Here is a 12,940-nt window from a genome sequence, read left to right as displayed (position 1 = left end):
CCTCGTGCTCTCAAATGATTATCCAAATATGCGTCTCATCCATCTGAAAGTTGCACTAATATTGGGACAATGAGTTTCTAAGATTAAAGATGGAGTAATGCTAGAGAGATTAAATTTGTAAATTAAATAATGTGTCACCAATAGAAATAAGCACGTTTATCAACGTTTAAGTAATAAACCAATCATCAAAGCCAATTTATTGTGCTTTGATCAGATTGCTATAGGGCAAGGACTATGATGATTACGGGACCAAGTTTCTATAATTCCTTTTTAAGTCTCGAGGACAAGGCTACTTTTCAAGGTGGGAATACTGTTTACACCCAAATATGACTCAATTATTCGGTGATTTAGAGAGTTAATTGAAGGTATTATGCATTAGTTTTGTTATTAAGCATTATTAAAGAGAGCATTTTTGCTTGCCATCACAAACTAAGAGTGGGCGTGGGTTGGTTTGGGACAGTTTTGGACCAAAACTGAAACCAAACCGGCGAGCTGGTTTAAAATCGATCAAGTCGTTTAACCGAAAGTGGCAGGTTGTTTTGAGTTGGTTCTTGGTTTGTGTGAAGACAAAAAATACATAATAAATTTCTTTTCCAAAAGCGACAGAATGTAACACCAATACAAGTGATTGCTCAAAGGAAAGCACAAATGAAGCAACCCAAGGAGAGTACCAAAGCAACAACTGTTCATTCTCCAAATGGTGCCCCTTGTTCTCCACAGGGACTCTTAACTAATTAGGTTTTGTTTTCATGTGGTGGAAATACGGTAACTCATAAATAATATTAAATATATACGGGTCGGTTCGGTTAACCGTATAATAAGAATTTTGGGAATTGAGTAAGGTCGGCTCAGTTCAGTTTAACTACCGAAAATTAAAATTAAAAAAAAAAATAAAACAAACCAAACTATCAGTGCGTTTCCGGTGGTTAAGTAGGCTTTTTTTTTTTTAAAATGCCCAGCCCTACCATAAACTATAATGTATGCTCATACATCTAATCAGTTGAGACATACGTGTTAATTGATTAAGTGTATGATGAGCATACATCATAGTTTATGGTGCCCAGCAAAAATGCTCCCACTGTCAAATATGCCAGCTGGCATTTTAAGGTGTGGAGTCCGTATAAAAGGAGGGCAGCTCCCGGAAAACAGAACAGATCAAATTTACAGAATAGAAATCAATACAAAAATATATTGGAGCTCTGCCTCCTTCTTCCTTCCTTCCCCCTCTTCCATGTGTAAGAGTTAAGGTTGAGCTAGGGTTAAGATTTGGGTTCTATCAGAGAAAGACAGAGAGAGATCTCCTCTTTCATTCTGCATTGCCCACTTTGTAGTGGACGAGGTAATCTCACCAGTTATTTATCAAATACCCAGAATTCAGATTTTGCAGATTTTCTTTAAACCTTTGAATCCACTCTCTTTTGCCCTTTTGATCGATATTCCCGAAATAAAAATTGAAATTGTAAAGTGGGTCGATTCTCTTTTCTTTTTTCTTTTTCTACAAGTTTTGAATTTTTGCCCTTAATTTTTTGTTTGAGGAGTGGGATTAGGGTTTTTGGTAGTTGGTGTTTCCTTTCTTGGTGGGTTTTCTAGGGTTTTGTTGGATCGCAACTGGGTACTGCTCCAATTCTTCAGTTTTGGACTAATTAGGGCAAGGAACTGAGTAGTATTGGGATCATCGCGGCCCTGCATCTAATGAGCATAAGCTCCGATCTTTCGGGGAATGGAATTGTGGATTTGGCAGTGCTGGGTGAGTACATGAACTCTGAGATTGCATCGAATTATGGAAAGTGTTGTTTTTCTGAGCATGGAAGAAGATTGCACATATTGAATTGGGTACAGGAGTGATCAGAGACTTGCCGAATCGTTATTTTGGAGCAAAGGGCTTCTGGGTTTTTGCAGCTTTTACACGCTTGATCTTCAGCTGGGAATCAATTTCGTTTTGGTATTTGGTAGTAAGGGGTAGCTGATATATTGGATATATTGTATTGGCCCATAAGGCAACACAGACGATTAGGTTGTGGTGGACTGTTTTTCGTTTCTCAAAAAACCATTCTGGTTAGCTTAGTTTGAACAACATTCTTGGCAGAAAAGCTTTTGGAGTAGTTAGTTCAGATTTGTGTTGCAGTTGTTTACATTGAGGTCATGCTTGTGCTGAGCCTTGATTTTTCAAGTGAATTTGGTGTGATATCTCATTGACGTGCCTGCACATCTGTGTAAAAAGGATTAAAGAACTGGTTGAAGTGACTGAGAAGCTAATGACAGATTTTTGATGCTGGGAATGAATGCGGGGACATGGTGCATGGACAGGAGCATAGTTGCTGGTTCGTTCCCCTTTTGGAACAGTGCTACTGGAAACTAATTTTTTCTTCATTGGAAGATACTGGTTTTTGGTACCGTCGGGCTTTATGCAATGTCGCGCTGCTTTCCATTTCCTCCACCTGGATATGAAAAAAAGACTAGGACAGATGATGTGGACTTGCTGAAAAAGGTTTAAATTCTTTCCTTTTATTGTTTCATTAATATCTTTTATTTCATATGACATTCATTACGGACATGATTTATCAAAAAGATAAAAATGGTAAAACGAAATAATCATTCATTAGGCACATACAAGTGAGTTCCAGCAATTAACTACTATGGCTTACTCATCGATACACAAACAAAACAAGTATCGTCGTGACTGAAGTCCAGTAAAAATAATCATAGTCATTTTGCCAGTTAGCGACTATTAGGTTAATTTTTTTTTTTTTTTTTTTTTTTTTTTTTTGTACCCAATTCATGTTCGAGTCCCGCTCTTACTAAGGATTTATATGTTACCCACCTTTGGATTTGATATCAGCGGCAGAGAGTAAATGGTGGTGCTTTTCATGTTTTAATCTCAAGCTTCGAGATCAAATGTAAGGGTTAGTGACCGTGAATTCCTTCGTCACCTGGTGACCAGGAGAACATTTTCTATTCATGTTCAGTGGGGCCATGTTGAATCAGCAATAGTTTACGTTACTCTCTAAGTTGGATCAGTACTCCGAGGCCTTTTTCTTTTCTAGTGCTAGGACTATCAGATTCCAATTATATCTTGATGATATGTTTTGATGCATAAACTGAGCTTATACTGAGCAAAGGGTCTCGCATAGTTTAAGGATTCCAATACAAATCATCAGCTAGTTAAACATACTGTCATGTCATATTCGTCCAGTCCCCAATTTCATCTTATAGGCCTGAATTATTTGTCAAAGTGGAGCCAATACTTGTGATATTATTCAAAGGATGCCTAGTCTAGCCCAGCATTGATGCATCATGTGCAAAAGGAACCTAGAAGTATAGATTATCTATTCCTCGTTGTATGCGTTCATTAAAGCTTGGCACACAAACTGTTTGGAGCTAGTGTGTATTTGGTGATATCTAAATTGTGCAGCGTGTGTTTTTGAGAAGTAATAGGGTTCTGAAAATATTAGGGGTACGAATCTGAACGAAGGTGAAATGGAGGAATTTCTCTCCTTGCTGCCTTTTATTGAGTTTTAGTAGGAGCAAGAAGGCAAGAGTTATAAGGGGGTGTTTGGTTCATGCTGTGATTTGTGTGGTCTGGACTGAAAGAAATAAAGAGCTTTTGGAAGCTATGGTGGTGTGGGGGCTGAGGAGCTATGGGATAAGGTCCAGTTTTGGTCTGCTCTCTAGGCGTCTGTCTCTAATGAATTTAGACTTATTCCTTTCTCTACTAATTTGGCGGGGAGTCCATGATGTTGTAGGCCTGCTAATTTTTCAGATTTTAGGAGGGGTTTGTTTCCCTCATGCGTTTCTATTTCCTTTAGTGGTCCTCTTGACTGCATTTTATTTTGTTGTTTTATAGTTTTTGTTGCAATAAAATTATTTCTTTTCTCGGAAAAAGAAACATTTAGGGTGAGGAAACAGAGAGATTCTGGGATAGAATTTGTTTTGGGAATCAACAGGCTCAAATTTCCTGGATTTTCGGGGAGAATGTCTTTTGTCGTTTTTTCTTTTTTACTTTGTGATGGCTTTTATCATGTTGTACAATCTTCCTTTCTTTTCCGTTTTCTCATTCCCTATTTGCTTGTCTTGATCTCTTCATCCTCCTTTCTTTGTCCCCTGAAGTTTGGATTGCTAATTTTTTTTATATGGTAGGATATGATTGATGACTGGGAAACTGGAGAGTATGGATAATTGTTATCTGTATTCTGCTTTGGACACCGCATTGGAAGTTAGCTATGAACCAAAGAAGTTTCCTTGTATTGCTTCTCCTTTATCTTGGTGATAACGGCTTTTTGATGATCAGTCTTTTATTGTTGGTTTGTATTTAAAATGTTCTAATTTTCTTTTTTGGTTGTTTTTCCTGTTTTGCTTGTCTTGAACTTTGGTTTGGATTGCCTTTGTATATCTTATTTCTGCACCATCTTATAAGCCCGAAGTTCTTACTTTGTACTTGACTGTCTGTCTTGCTAGTATTGTCTTCTCCTATTTAAGTTCTGAAGTTTTATTTATTAGGAAACAATCTTATGGTGGTTCTCACGTTGCAATGATTTGGTGGGTGGTGGTTATTGGCACAGTACAATTTTGCGCTTCCGATGCACTAGTGACACTGCCTTGTACATGTCATTTAAATGTAATTTCTATTACCTAAAAAATGTTTTTTTTTTCTTTTACTTTCCCTTTCCGGTTATGTATATAACGAGTCTTCTTTTTTTTTTTTCTTTTTTTTTTTTTTCAAGCGAGTGATGGTAGGTCTATTTCACATTTCGTGTACTATTCACTGAATGTTTTATTTCTTTAGTTTAAGTGCGAAAACTATTTGAAAACTGTGAACATTTGTTATCCTTTGTTCTTTTCTGGTTTTTGGGATCTTTTGAAAAGGAAAGCAAGGATCTTTACCGTTATGGGGTAAGTTTGGACGGTGGACATTATCAGTAGACATCAGTAGTATATTGTCCAAAGACTGAAAGAATTCACTCAGGTTTAGATTTGGTTGTTTTCTGTGGCATTTCTCGCAAGTCAGTCCTTATTATGTGTTTAATCAGTATGGATTCCTGAAACCTCCTTATTTATTTATTTATATCTATTAAATCAGTAGATGTGTTTACCTTGATTATATATCCTTACCAGTTATTCTTTTATAACTTGTCAATAATTACAGGAGAAGCACAGAGAAAAGAAGCATAAAAAGGAAAAGAAGGACAAAGAGAAGAGGGAGAGTAAAGATAAAAGTGAAGGAAAGCATCGGGAAAAGAAAGACAAGAAGGAAAAAAAGAGAGACAAAAAGAAGGATAAGGAGAAAGATAGGGACCCAGTTAAGGACAAAACAAGTACTGCAGACGAGAAGAGAGTTCCAGGAAAGACCGAGGGTCATGGTGAAGAGAGATACATTCAGAAAGAGTACAAGGGCAACTGTTTTGACAAGAGATCTGCAGGGCAAATTGGATGTCATCAGGCAGAGAAACTCAGTCAGTACTGTCATCTGGCTGAGCAAAACCAGAATTCTGTATTGGTGGAGTTGGGTAGGAGTAAAGATGAGGCCAGGGCAATCGGTAACCATCTGGTTGGGAAGATTACTGAATCAGACCGAAAGAAGGATGAGGGGATGGTCAGATTGCTGGCTGAGGGTACTGACATTTTGGCTGAAGTTAAGGAAAAGAACAAGGACAGGAGAGTTGATGACAGAAGGACAGATGGGCAAGAAGTCAGGGGTGCAGCACAGATTAGTGGGAACACGATGGTTCAGAACCTTATTGGTGTGGTTGAACCTAAAGTTGAAGGACTTTCCAGACCATTGGCAAGCAACATGGATAGAGACATTGATGGAAAAGAAAAGGCCAAAGAGAAGGAAGGTGACGATAAACGAGGAGAAAAACGCAAGGAAAAAGATAGAGAGAAGAAAAAACAAGGGAGAGACAAGGACAAAGATAAAGAGAAGAAAAAGGAAGCGAAAGCAAAGGAGAAAAATGAATCTAAGAATGCAGAGCCAGACAAAGAGAAGAAAAAGGAAGAGAAAGCAAAGGAGAAAAATGAAACTAAGAATGCTGAGCCTGATAAATTAAGAAAGAGCGATAAAGAGGATCACATAGATTCCCGTAGTGTCAAAACCTCCCAACTTTCTAAGGACAGCAACAAAAGTGCTGGTGCTGATGGAAATCTGAAGAAAAGAAGGGACATACAGATGAATGGAGTTGTGCATGGTGAGTTCTTTTTTATGATGCTAAGTATCGTCGTTGGATCCCAATCATGCTATGTAGTTGTCTAACACAAGTTGGCCTCTTTTTGCCTACAACCGAGGGAGGTTGTAGGCGCACTTTTTGGAACTAAAGCTGGATTCTGCTATCCTCTGCTACCTTTGATTCCGAATATTGTTGTTTTCCAGTTTGGTATCAGTCAATTGGCAGTGCTCTTGAATCAATTTTGTCAAGCAGGTTCAAGATTTGGTAATTTTTATTCTTAGCTGACTAATGATGCTTCCTTTTCTGATCTTACAGCCAATGATATTAGGCCCAGTAAACTGTCGAGACCCTCCTCTTCCTCTCATTCATTGCCTGTAAATGGGAGAACACTGGAATCTTGCCAAACTTCCATCCCTTCCATCCCATATGTTTCAGATAGGCTGGGTGCTGCAAATAACGTTAAGGTGGACGTTAAGGACAGCAAGATAAATGGCATTGTTGAAGCTCCGTCATTGGCTGTCTCCACTGCAAAGCCGACATCTACAGCTACACAGGTTGTTCCTGTTGCTGAAGCATGCATGAGACCACCCCATCCGGATTCCAGATATCTAAGCCATGTTTATTTGGTTCCAAAGTTGGACGAAGTGCCTGATCATGACGATCAAGATTGGTTGTTTGGGTGCAGTGATGCCCAATCAAAGAAACCCAAGGTGGAATCTCCAGGGTTCGAGGAGACACCTGAGGTATGGTCAGAGGTTCTGCGGATAGAGTCCGTTGATGTTCATGCCCTGCCGTATGTCATTCCATATTAAACAACTCAAAGGGTACACTTCACCTCGTACCTGTGGTGTGGGCAAACCCTTGATAGGACCACACTAGAACAAAAGCTACAAAGGCGTCTGGGCACTTTCGACAGTTTTTGAGTTTTTAAGCTGCATTCATGTGATCAGCATTGTTGCAGTGACCATGACTCAACACGTCTCAAACACGAATGTCGTCACACGTCACGGGGACACACTCAACACGTAATGGCGTGCTCGGGGACCGGGCTCACTATTTGGATTCAACGGGTGGTTTTCCCCAACGGCTAATTCATTCAAACGGAAAGTTTCATAAACGCGACCAAGTGAAATGGTTTGTGTAGAAAGGGAGATAGATATATATCCAAGGCTTGTGCGTTTTTTGTTGTCATTTGGTTAGGAGCTGAGAAGCTCATCCTAATTGAGCATTTGAGAAAACTAGATGTGGTATATTTGCAACCCCACCTCAATTTTGATTTGTAACATAGAACAGCTATTTTCATAAATTGTATGATAAAAGAAGGAAGGGGGAAAGTAGCTGCATAATTCGTTTGGCCTCTCATTACTGTTCTTCCCCATTCAGTGTTTCCATATTTCATATTTGTATTGATTTCATGTTTTTGGTGGAGGGTGGAGACTCGGATTAATAGGTCACATAATGGGTTAGCTATAAATTACAATGGTACTGACTATCTAAGGAAAACGAATTAAGACCTTATACTTGCAAGAGTTAAAAATGACTGATCGTGATCGGTGTCTAAGAAGTTTGTTGAAGTCGTTTGAGTCTTTCACACACTTTTCAGTGTGGCAAGAAAACGGTCTGGTACTAGTGTTTAAAATTTCTTTGACACGGTCTATATGTCATTAGAAATATCCAAAGAATCAAAGAAAGATATGGAAATGGGGAGTGAAATCTAAACTTCAACTCATATCGGAGAAACTTTTAAATTTAGACTAAAATCAACATATATCGTTGACATTTCTAAGACCATCTCCAACCCTTGGGCTAAAAGCCAAATTTTTGAGCTCGAAAAGTTTAGCTTTTAGCCTAGAAACAGCTTTTCTGCTCCAACCCTTCTGGTCTAAATTTTTAGCTTGAAATTATTAAAGAATGAACTTAGGCTAATTTTTTTTCTTAAATTTACTTTAAAAAAAAATAAATTATGTAGACTATCGTAAATTAATTTTATGAACATTTTAATCTAAAAATATTTAAATTCCGATAAATATTGAAAAATCACTAAATCGATACATGAAACTCATGAAATACTATGGAAGAATATGAAAATCATTGAAATACTCGAACAAATCTCAATAGTAGTAGTCTTTGCAAGTCGGCAGTACTCGGTTGAGTCTGCAGAGCACCCATTAGCTAGCATTCGAAATGCAGATGAGGATTGTCCGAGGTGGGCAACCGATGCGGACCAACAATGGGAAGATTATTGAAGTCTTCCCCATTTTTGGGTGAATTTTGAGTTAAATAATTTTTTTAATTATTTTAGCCATTGTATTTAAATTTGGGCCGTTAAAATTTTTTTTTTACCGTTAGATTTGATTATATTTGATCTTAACCGTTGGATTCAATGTATTTTAAAATTATATTTTTTAAAAAAAAAAACAAAAATTGAATTTGGACCATTAGATCAACCAACGGTCCAAAAAGGCCAACCATTGGATGATAAAAAGAGCCATTGGGCTCATAATGGTGGTCGACACAAGCCCTGACAGCGGGTCCCACCCTAACGAGCGCTGAAGGGCTCAGCCTGTGTGGGGTGAGTGGGGCGCGTGATCGGGCCAAGAGTGGGCTAGGAAAGGGAGAGTCCACGTGTTTTTGGGCTATTTCTTGGGGGTCTCTGGCCTTGGTTTGGCATTTGGCTTCTGTTCTGTTGGGTTGGGTTGGGTTGGGTTTGGGGGGGAGGGGGGGGGGAATAAGTAGGGAAATTTGGCAAATAGCTCAGGATTGGGTTTGGACTAACACATTTGTTAAATATTGATGAAACTCATGAAGAGCTACTTATGTCAATACCAAGCTGGGTGGTGTTGGAGCTGTGATATGGGATTGGTGGGGGGGTTTTTTGGCGGTTGGGGTGTGGCAATATCCAGGCATCACATGTGTGCCGCTCCTGAAGCTGTTTGTTGTGAGTCACATCATCCAACTAACCCATCAGCACGGTCTTGATTAGGTCGTGGTGGGGAGTGATTTCATGAAGGCCACTACAAACACGCAATAGGACCATTTCAGACTCGTCAGCAATAGGTTTGATTGCGGATGATGTTTTGCAGGTGGCATCCTCCTCCTCTATTTTGAATTTTATTCATGTTTCTTGTTTATGTAATGCGGTTGCCCATCGTCTTGCAAAGTTTGCTTTAACTAGTAGCAATAATTTAATTTGGATTGAGAAGCCTCCTACTTTCATTCAGAATGTCATTCTCCAAAGCATATATAGCTCTTTATGAGTTGATTTGAATCAATGCAACGCTTTTCTTTAAAAAAAAAAAAATTTAATTTCAGAAAAGGTACACGTGGATAAAGTAAGTGACCCTAATTAATTTCCTTAGATTCCCTGAAAAATCAGTGGAGCAGTGAGAAGCAATTCGGTGCCATAAAGGCGACGGAAGAGGGAGGAGGCAGGAATGGGAGAAACAAAAGAACCTAAAATCAGGGTCAGATTAATTTCAATTTTTATTATTATTAAGGAATTGTTTTTAATTGACGTGGTGAGTCAGATAATTTGCCATATCCTATGGTACAAATATTTGTATATCTATTCTATTAAAAGAAGAGTCATTGTCAAATTTTTTCTCCATATTTTTTTTTTCTTTCAATTTTGTCCTTATTTTTCGATTAAACTATTGACATGAGAAGGGTAAAACAGTAATTTTGTACCTTTTGACAAAATGACAATCATATCCCTATTTTTCCTATTTTACCCTCACTTTTGATACACAATATTTACATAAGGAGGACAAAACAATAATTATGTAATATTAAGAGAAATTGTTCACACACACAAAATGTGCTGTCTGCTAGTTTAAGTGATAAAAATAATATGACCAATCATGCATATGCTTGTTTCCTATCCAATTGATTTTTTTTTTTTATTAAAGGTAATATTCACCAATTTCTTCAGAACTTGCAAGGCATTGGTAATTTATTTATATTTTATCCAATTATCCACTGAACTTATATAGTTAGCTAAGTTTCTCATACTTTTAGATTTTGGAATTGTCCATCAAACATTCTTCCATCTTAGTCAATTGTTGTTTATGTGAAAAACTTCTGAAGGCAAACAAGTCATTTTGTCCCTCGTTAAAGAGTTATGGAAGGGAGGAAAAGTAGAAATGGTTGCAGGTTTAGGTGTTAGTGAGGTAAAAAGAATATCGAGTTTCAGAATGTAAAGTAACGATTGTAAATTAGTTCACGAGTCATTCCAAATAAGCCTCAAAAAAATAAAAACTAAATGCTCATAGTTTTAATTTTATTTTATTTATCCAAAATGATCATTGAGATTGGTATGACTCACCATTTTGATTACTGACAATGGAAATTGATAGAAGTAGCCCATATGTTTGTCCATTGTAAATCATTTAGATCATTCCGCAAAAACATTATCAATATTCTTGTCAAATTGTCACATGAACGACTAGGGCTGGTTCGCTATGGGATCCCAAATTCCAAACCAAATATTTTTTTCCAGGACAGGGTTTCGGAAACCAAACACAACATAAATTTCAGTATTCCCAAATTTTGGAATTCCTTTTTTCAGGATTTCGATATGGTTCAGGATTCATCGACCTCTCACCTTCCCTGCCAACCCACACGGCCAAACCTCATCCCAGATTCGTCAACCTCCCCACTCTTATCTCCATCCCTCTCATTCTTGGGCTTGTCTTTGCTGCATTCGGGAGTTAGAGGGCTTTGCGAAGTGCATCGAACAAAATCAGGTACCGATCTTCGTCTATGTGTGAGCTTTTCCATGTCTTGCCGAATGAAATTGCCATCAGAGGGCTACTCTGCTTTGCAACGATGGATCTGATGTCTTGGAAGATTGATTGGGTTCCTTAGACGAAGGCTGCAATGGGTATGTTGTTTTGGGAATAGTAGGCTACAGGTGTGGCTGCTTTTGAAGATTGAGAAATCATTTGGAGGCCTTGGGCTTGCTTCTGCATTTGAGGGAGTCGGTGGAGAGAGAGAGAGGGTCGCTGTCTGTTGGAGTGCGAAGACAGTGATGTTATCAAGAAATAATTAAGGAAATGAATGGTTAGTGAAGATGGCAGACAAAGAAAGAATAAAAAAAAGGAAAATGTAGTGAAGAAAGATGGTTATCGGCCAAAGGAACGGCTTGGTTGATTAAGTAATATTATATAGCATATGGGCACACACAAAGTGTGTGAATTTTTGTTTTTTTTTGTTTTTGAAATAGAATAAGAGAGGAAGAGAGTGATAGAGTAAGAGAATGCGGGAGTGGGATTTTTTTTTTTAAATTTTTAAAATTTTTAAAATTAGAGATATGTTAGGATTACATGTAGGTGAGGTTTTGAAGAAGAAAAAAAAAGGAAAATTTGGTTGTGTGAAATTACATTTCTACCCCATATTTCTTATTCATATTCTGTTTAAATTAAAGGGTTAAACTGATAATTTCATAGGATTTTGGTTGACAATGAGTGTTTTATTAATTAGTAGAGAGATATATATATATATATATATATATATAGGGGATATGATCAAGGGAAAAATATTTTTACAAACATTTTTACACTTCTTTGTAGCCTTTGGATTTTATAACATCTCAGGGTTCTTATTTATTCATTAAATGACTTGGATACTTATGTGGATTTTAACTAATATTAAAAATACAAATAAAATTGAAAAAGCATAAAATTAGGAAGAAAAGTAAAACTAAAATTAAAAGGGGAAAAAACCGTAGCTATAATCGTGAAAATGAGAAAGGAGGTCTATAATCGTGAAAATTGAAAGTGTAAAAATGTTTGTTAAAATATTTGTCCCTTGAATGTTTGTTAAAAATGTTATATACACACACACACACACACATATACATACATACATACATACACACATACATATATATATATATATATATATATATATATATATATATATCAGTTTGGGATTCCCGAACAAAGGAAAATGTGAGACCAATTCCCGTACCGAACGGTTCAGGATTGGTACCAAATTTTTCAGGATTTTCGATTTAGGATCGGGATTTTTTCGGTATGGTTCAAGATTTTTTGGATTTTTTTCCACCCCTATGTACAACCATGTGACAACTTTTTTAAGAGTAGTTTTGTCAAACCAACCCCTCTACTTAACAAGGATATTGTCAGATTTTTCATATCATGGACCAACTCAGGAACGACTTGTATCGATTTTCAGTTAGGGACCAAAGTGAGTACTTATGTCAATCTTAAAGACCATTTTGGATAAAAAGCCATTTTTCATAAAAAAGGAATTTGGATTTCACCTTGTAAACATCATATTATATTGCAAATGTAAGATATTAGACTTTAATGTGATTGCATTACACTAACAATGTTTAAATTAAATAATATTGATCCCTTTTTCTTATTAAAAGATATCAGAGACTAATCCATTTAAAAAAAAGTGGTCCTTATTAAGAAAATATTCAAAATGGAACAAGTTCATTTTAGAACACTACTTGACTGTTGCAAGTTCAACAACAGCTCCTACTTCTACTCAATCACAAATGAATACATGTCTAAATAATTGAAATTATAAACACAGACTGAATACATGTCCATCTATAATTGAATAGAAGCAAGAGCCGCTGCTGAACTTGTAGCAGCCAAGTAATGTTCTTTTTGTACAGTGATATCAGAGGTTTGTGATCATAACTTAGAACAAGGACTTGATAATGGAATAAGAAGCATTACCCTTTAAATATAGCTTTTTTATTACACGAAAATGCAACTATTTTTCCCCTTCTAGGTTTGGGCCGA

At 37.0% G+C, this 12,940-nt stretch overlaps 1 protein-coding gene across 2 annotated transcripts; it reads left to right on the top strand.

Moving 5' to 3' along the window:
• Positions 1-1,148: 1,148 nt before the first annotated feature.
• Positions 1,149-7,523, top strand: LOC137721864 (uncharacterized). 2 transcript variants are annotated; one of them, XM_088692130.1, is made up of 4 exons: positions 1,159-2,488; positions 4,138-4,241; positions 5,144-6,182; positions 6,477-7,523. In XM_088692130.1, the coding sequence occupies exons 2-4, from the start codon at positions 4,221-4,223 to the stop codon at positions 6,971-6,973; spliced, it is 1,557 nt and encodes a 518-aa protein (XP_088548256.1). In that variant the 5' UTR covers positions 1,159-2,488; positions 4,138-4,220; the 3' UTR covers positions 6,974-7,523. The 2 variants fall into 2 exon arrangements, with proteins under 2 accessions (XP_068316991.2, XP_088548256.1); XM_068460890.2 differs by lacking the exon at positions 4,138-4,241 and having other exon boundaries at positions 1,149-2,488.
• The last annotated feature ends 5,417 nt before the right edge of the window (positions 7,524-12,940 follow it).

The sequence above is a fragment of the Pyrus communis genome, chromosome 4 (genome assembly GCF_041283825.1).
Source record: "Pyrus communis isolate YQ-2024b chromosome 4, ASM4128382v1, whole genome shotgun sequence".
In the NCBI taxonomy this organism is placed as follows: domain Eukaryota; kingdom Viridiplantae; phylum Streptophyta; class Magnoliopsida; order Rosales; family Rosaceae; genus Pyrus; species Pyrus communis.
Note: the sequence above shows the minus strand (reverse complement) of the source record. Positions and strands in the feature narration are given on the sequence as shown.

Coding starts and splice junctions, on each gene's coding strand:
- LOC137721864 (XM_068460890.2), top strand. CDS start 2,411: ATGTCGCGCTGCTTTCCATTTCCTCCACCTGGATATGAAAAAAAGACT. Junction 2,489..5,143: donor ATGTGGACTTGCTGAAAAAG/GTTTAAATTCTT, acceptor CAATAATTACAG/GAGAAGCACAGAGAAAAGAA. Junction 6,183..6,476: donor GATGAATGGAGTTGTGCATG/GTGAGTTCTTTT, acceptor CTGATCTTACAG/CCAATGATATTAGGCCCAGT.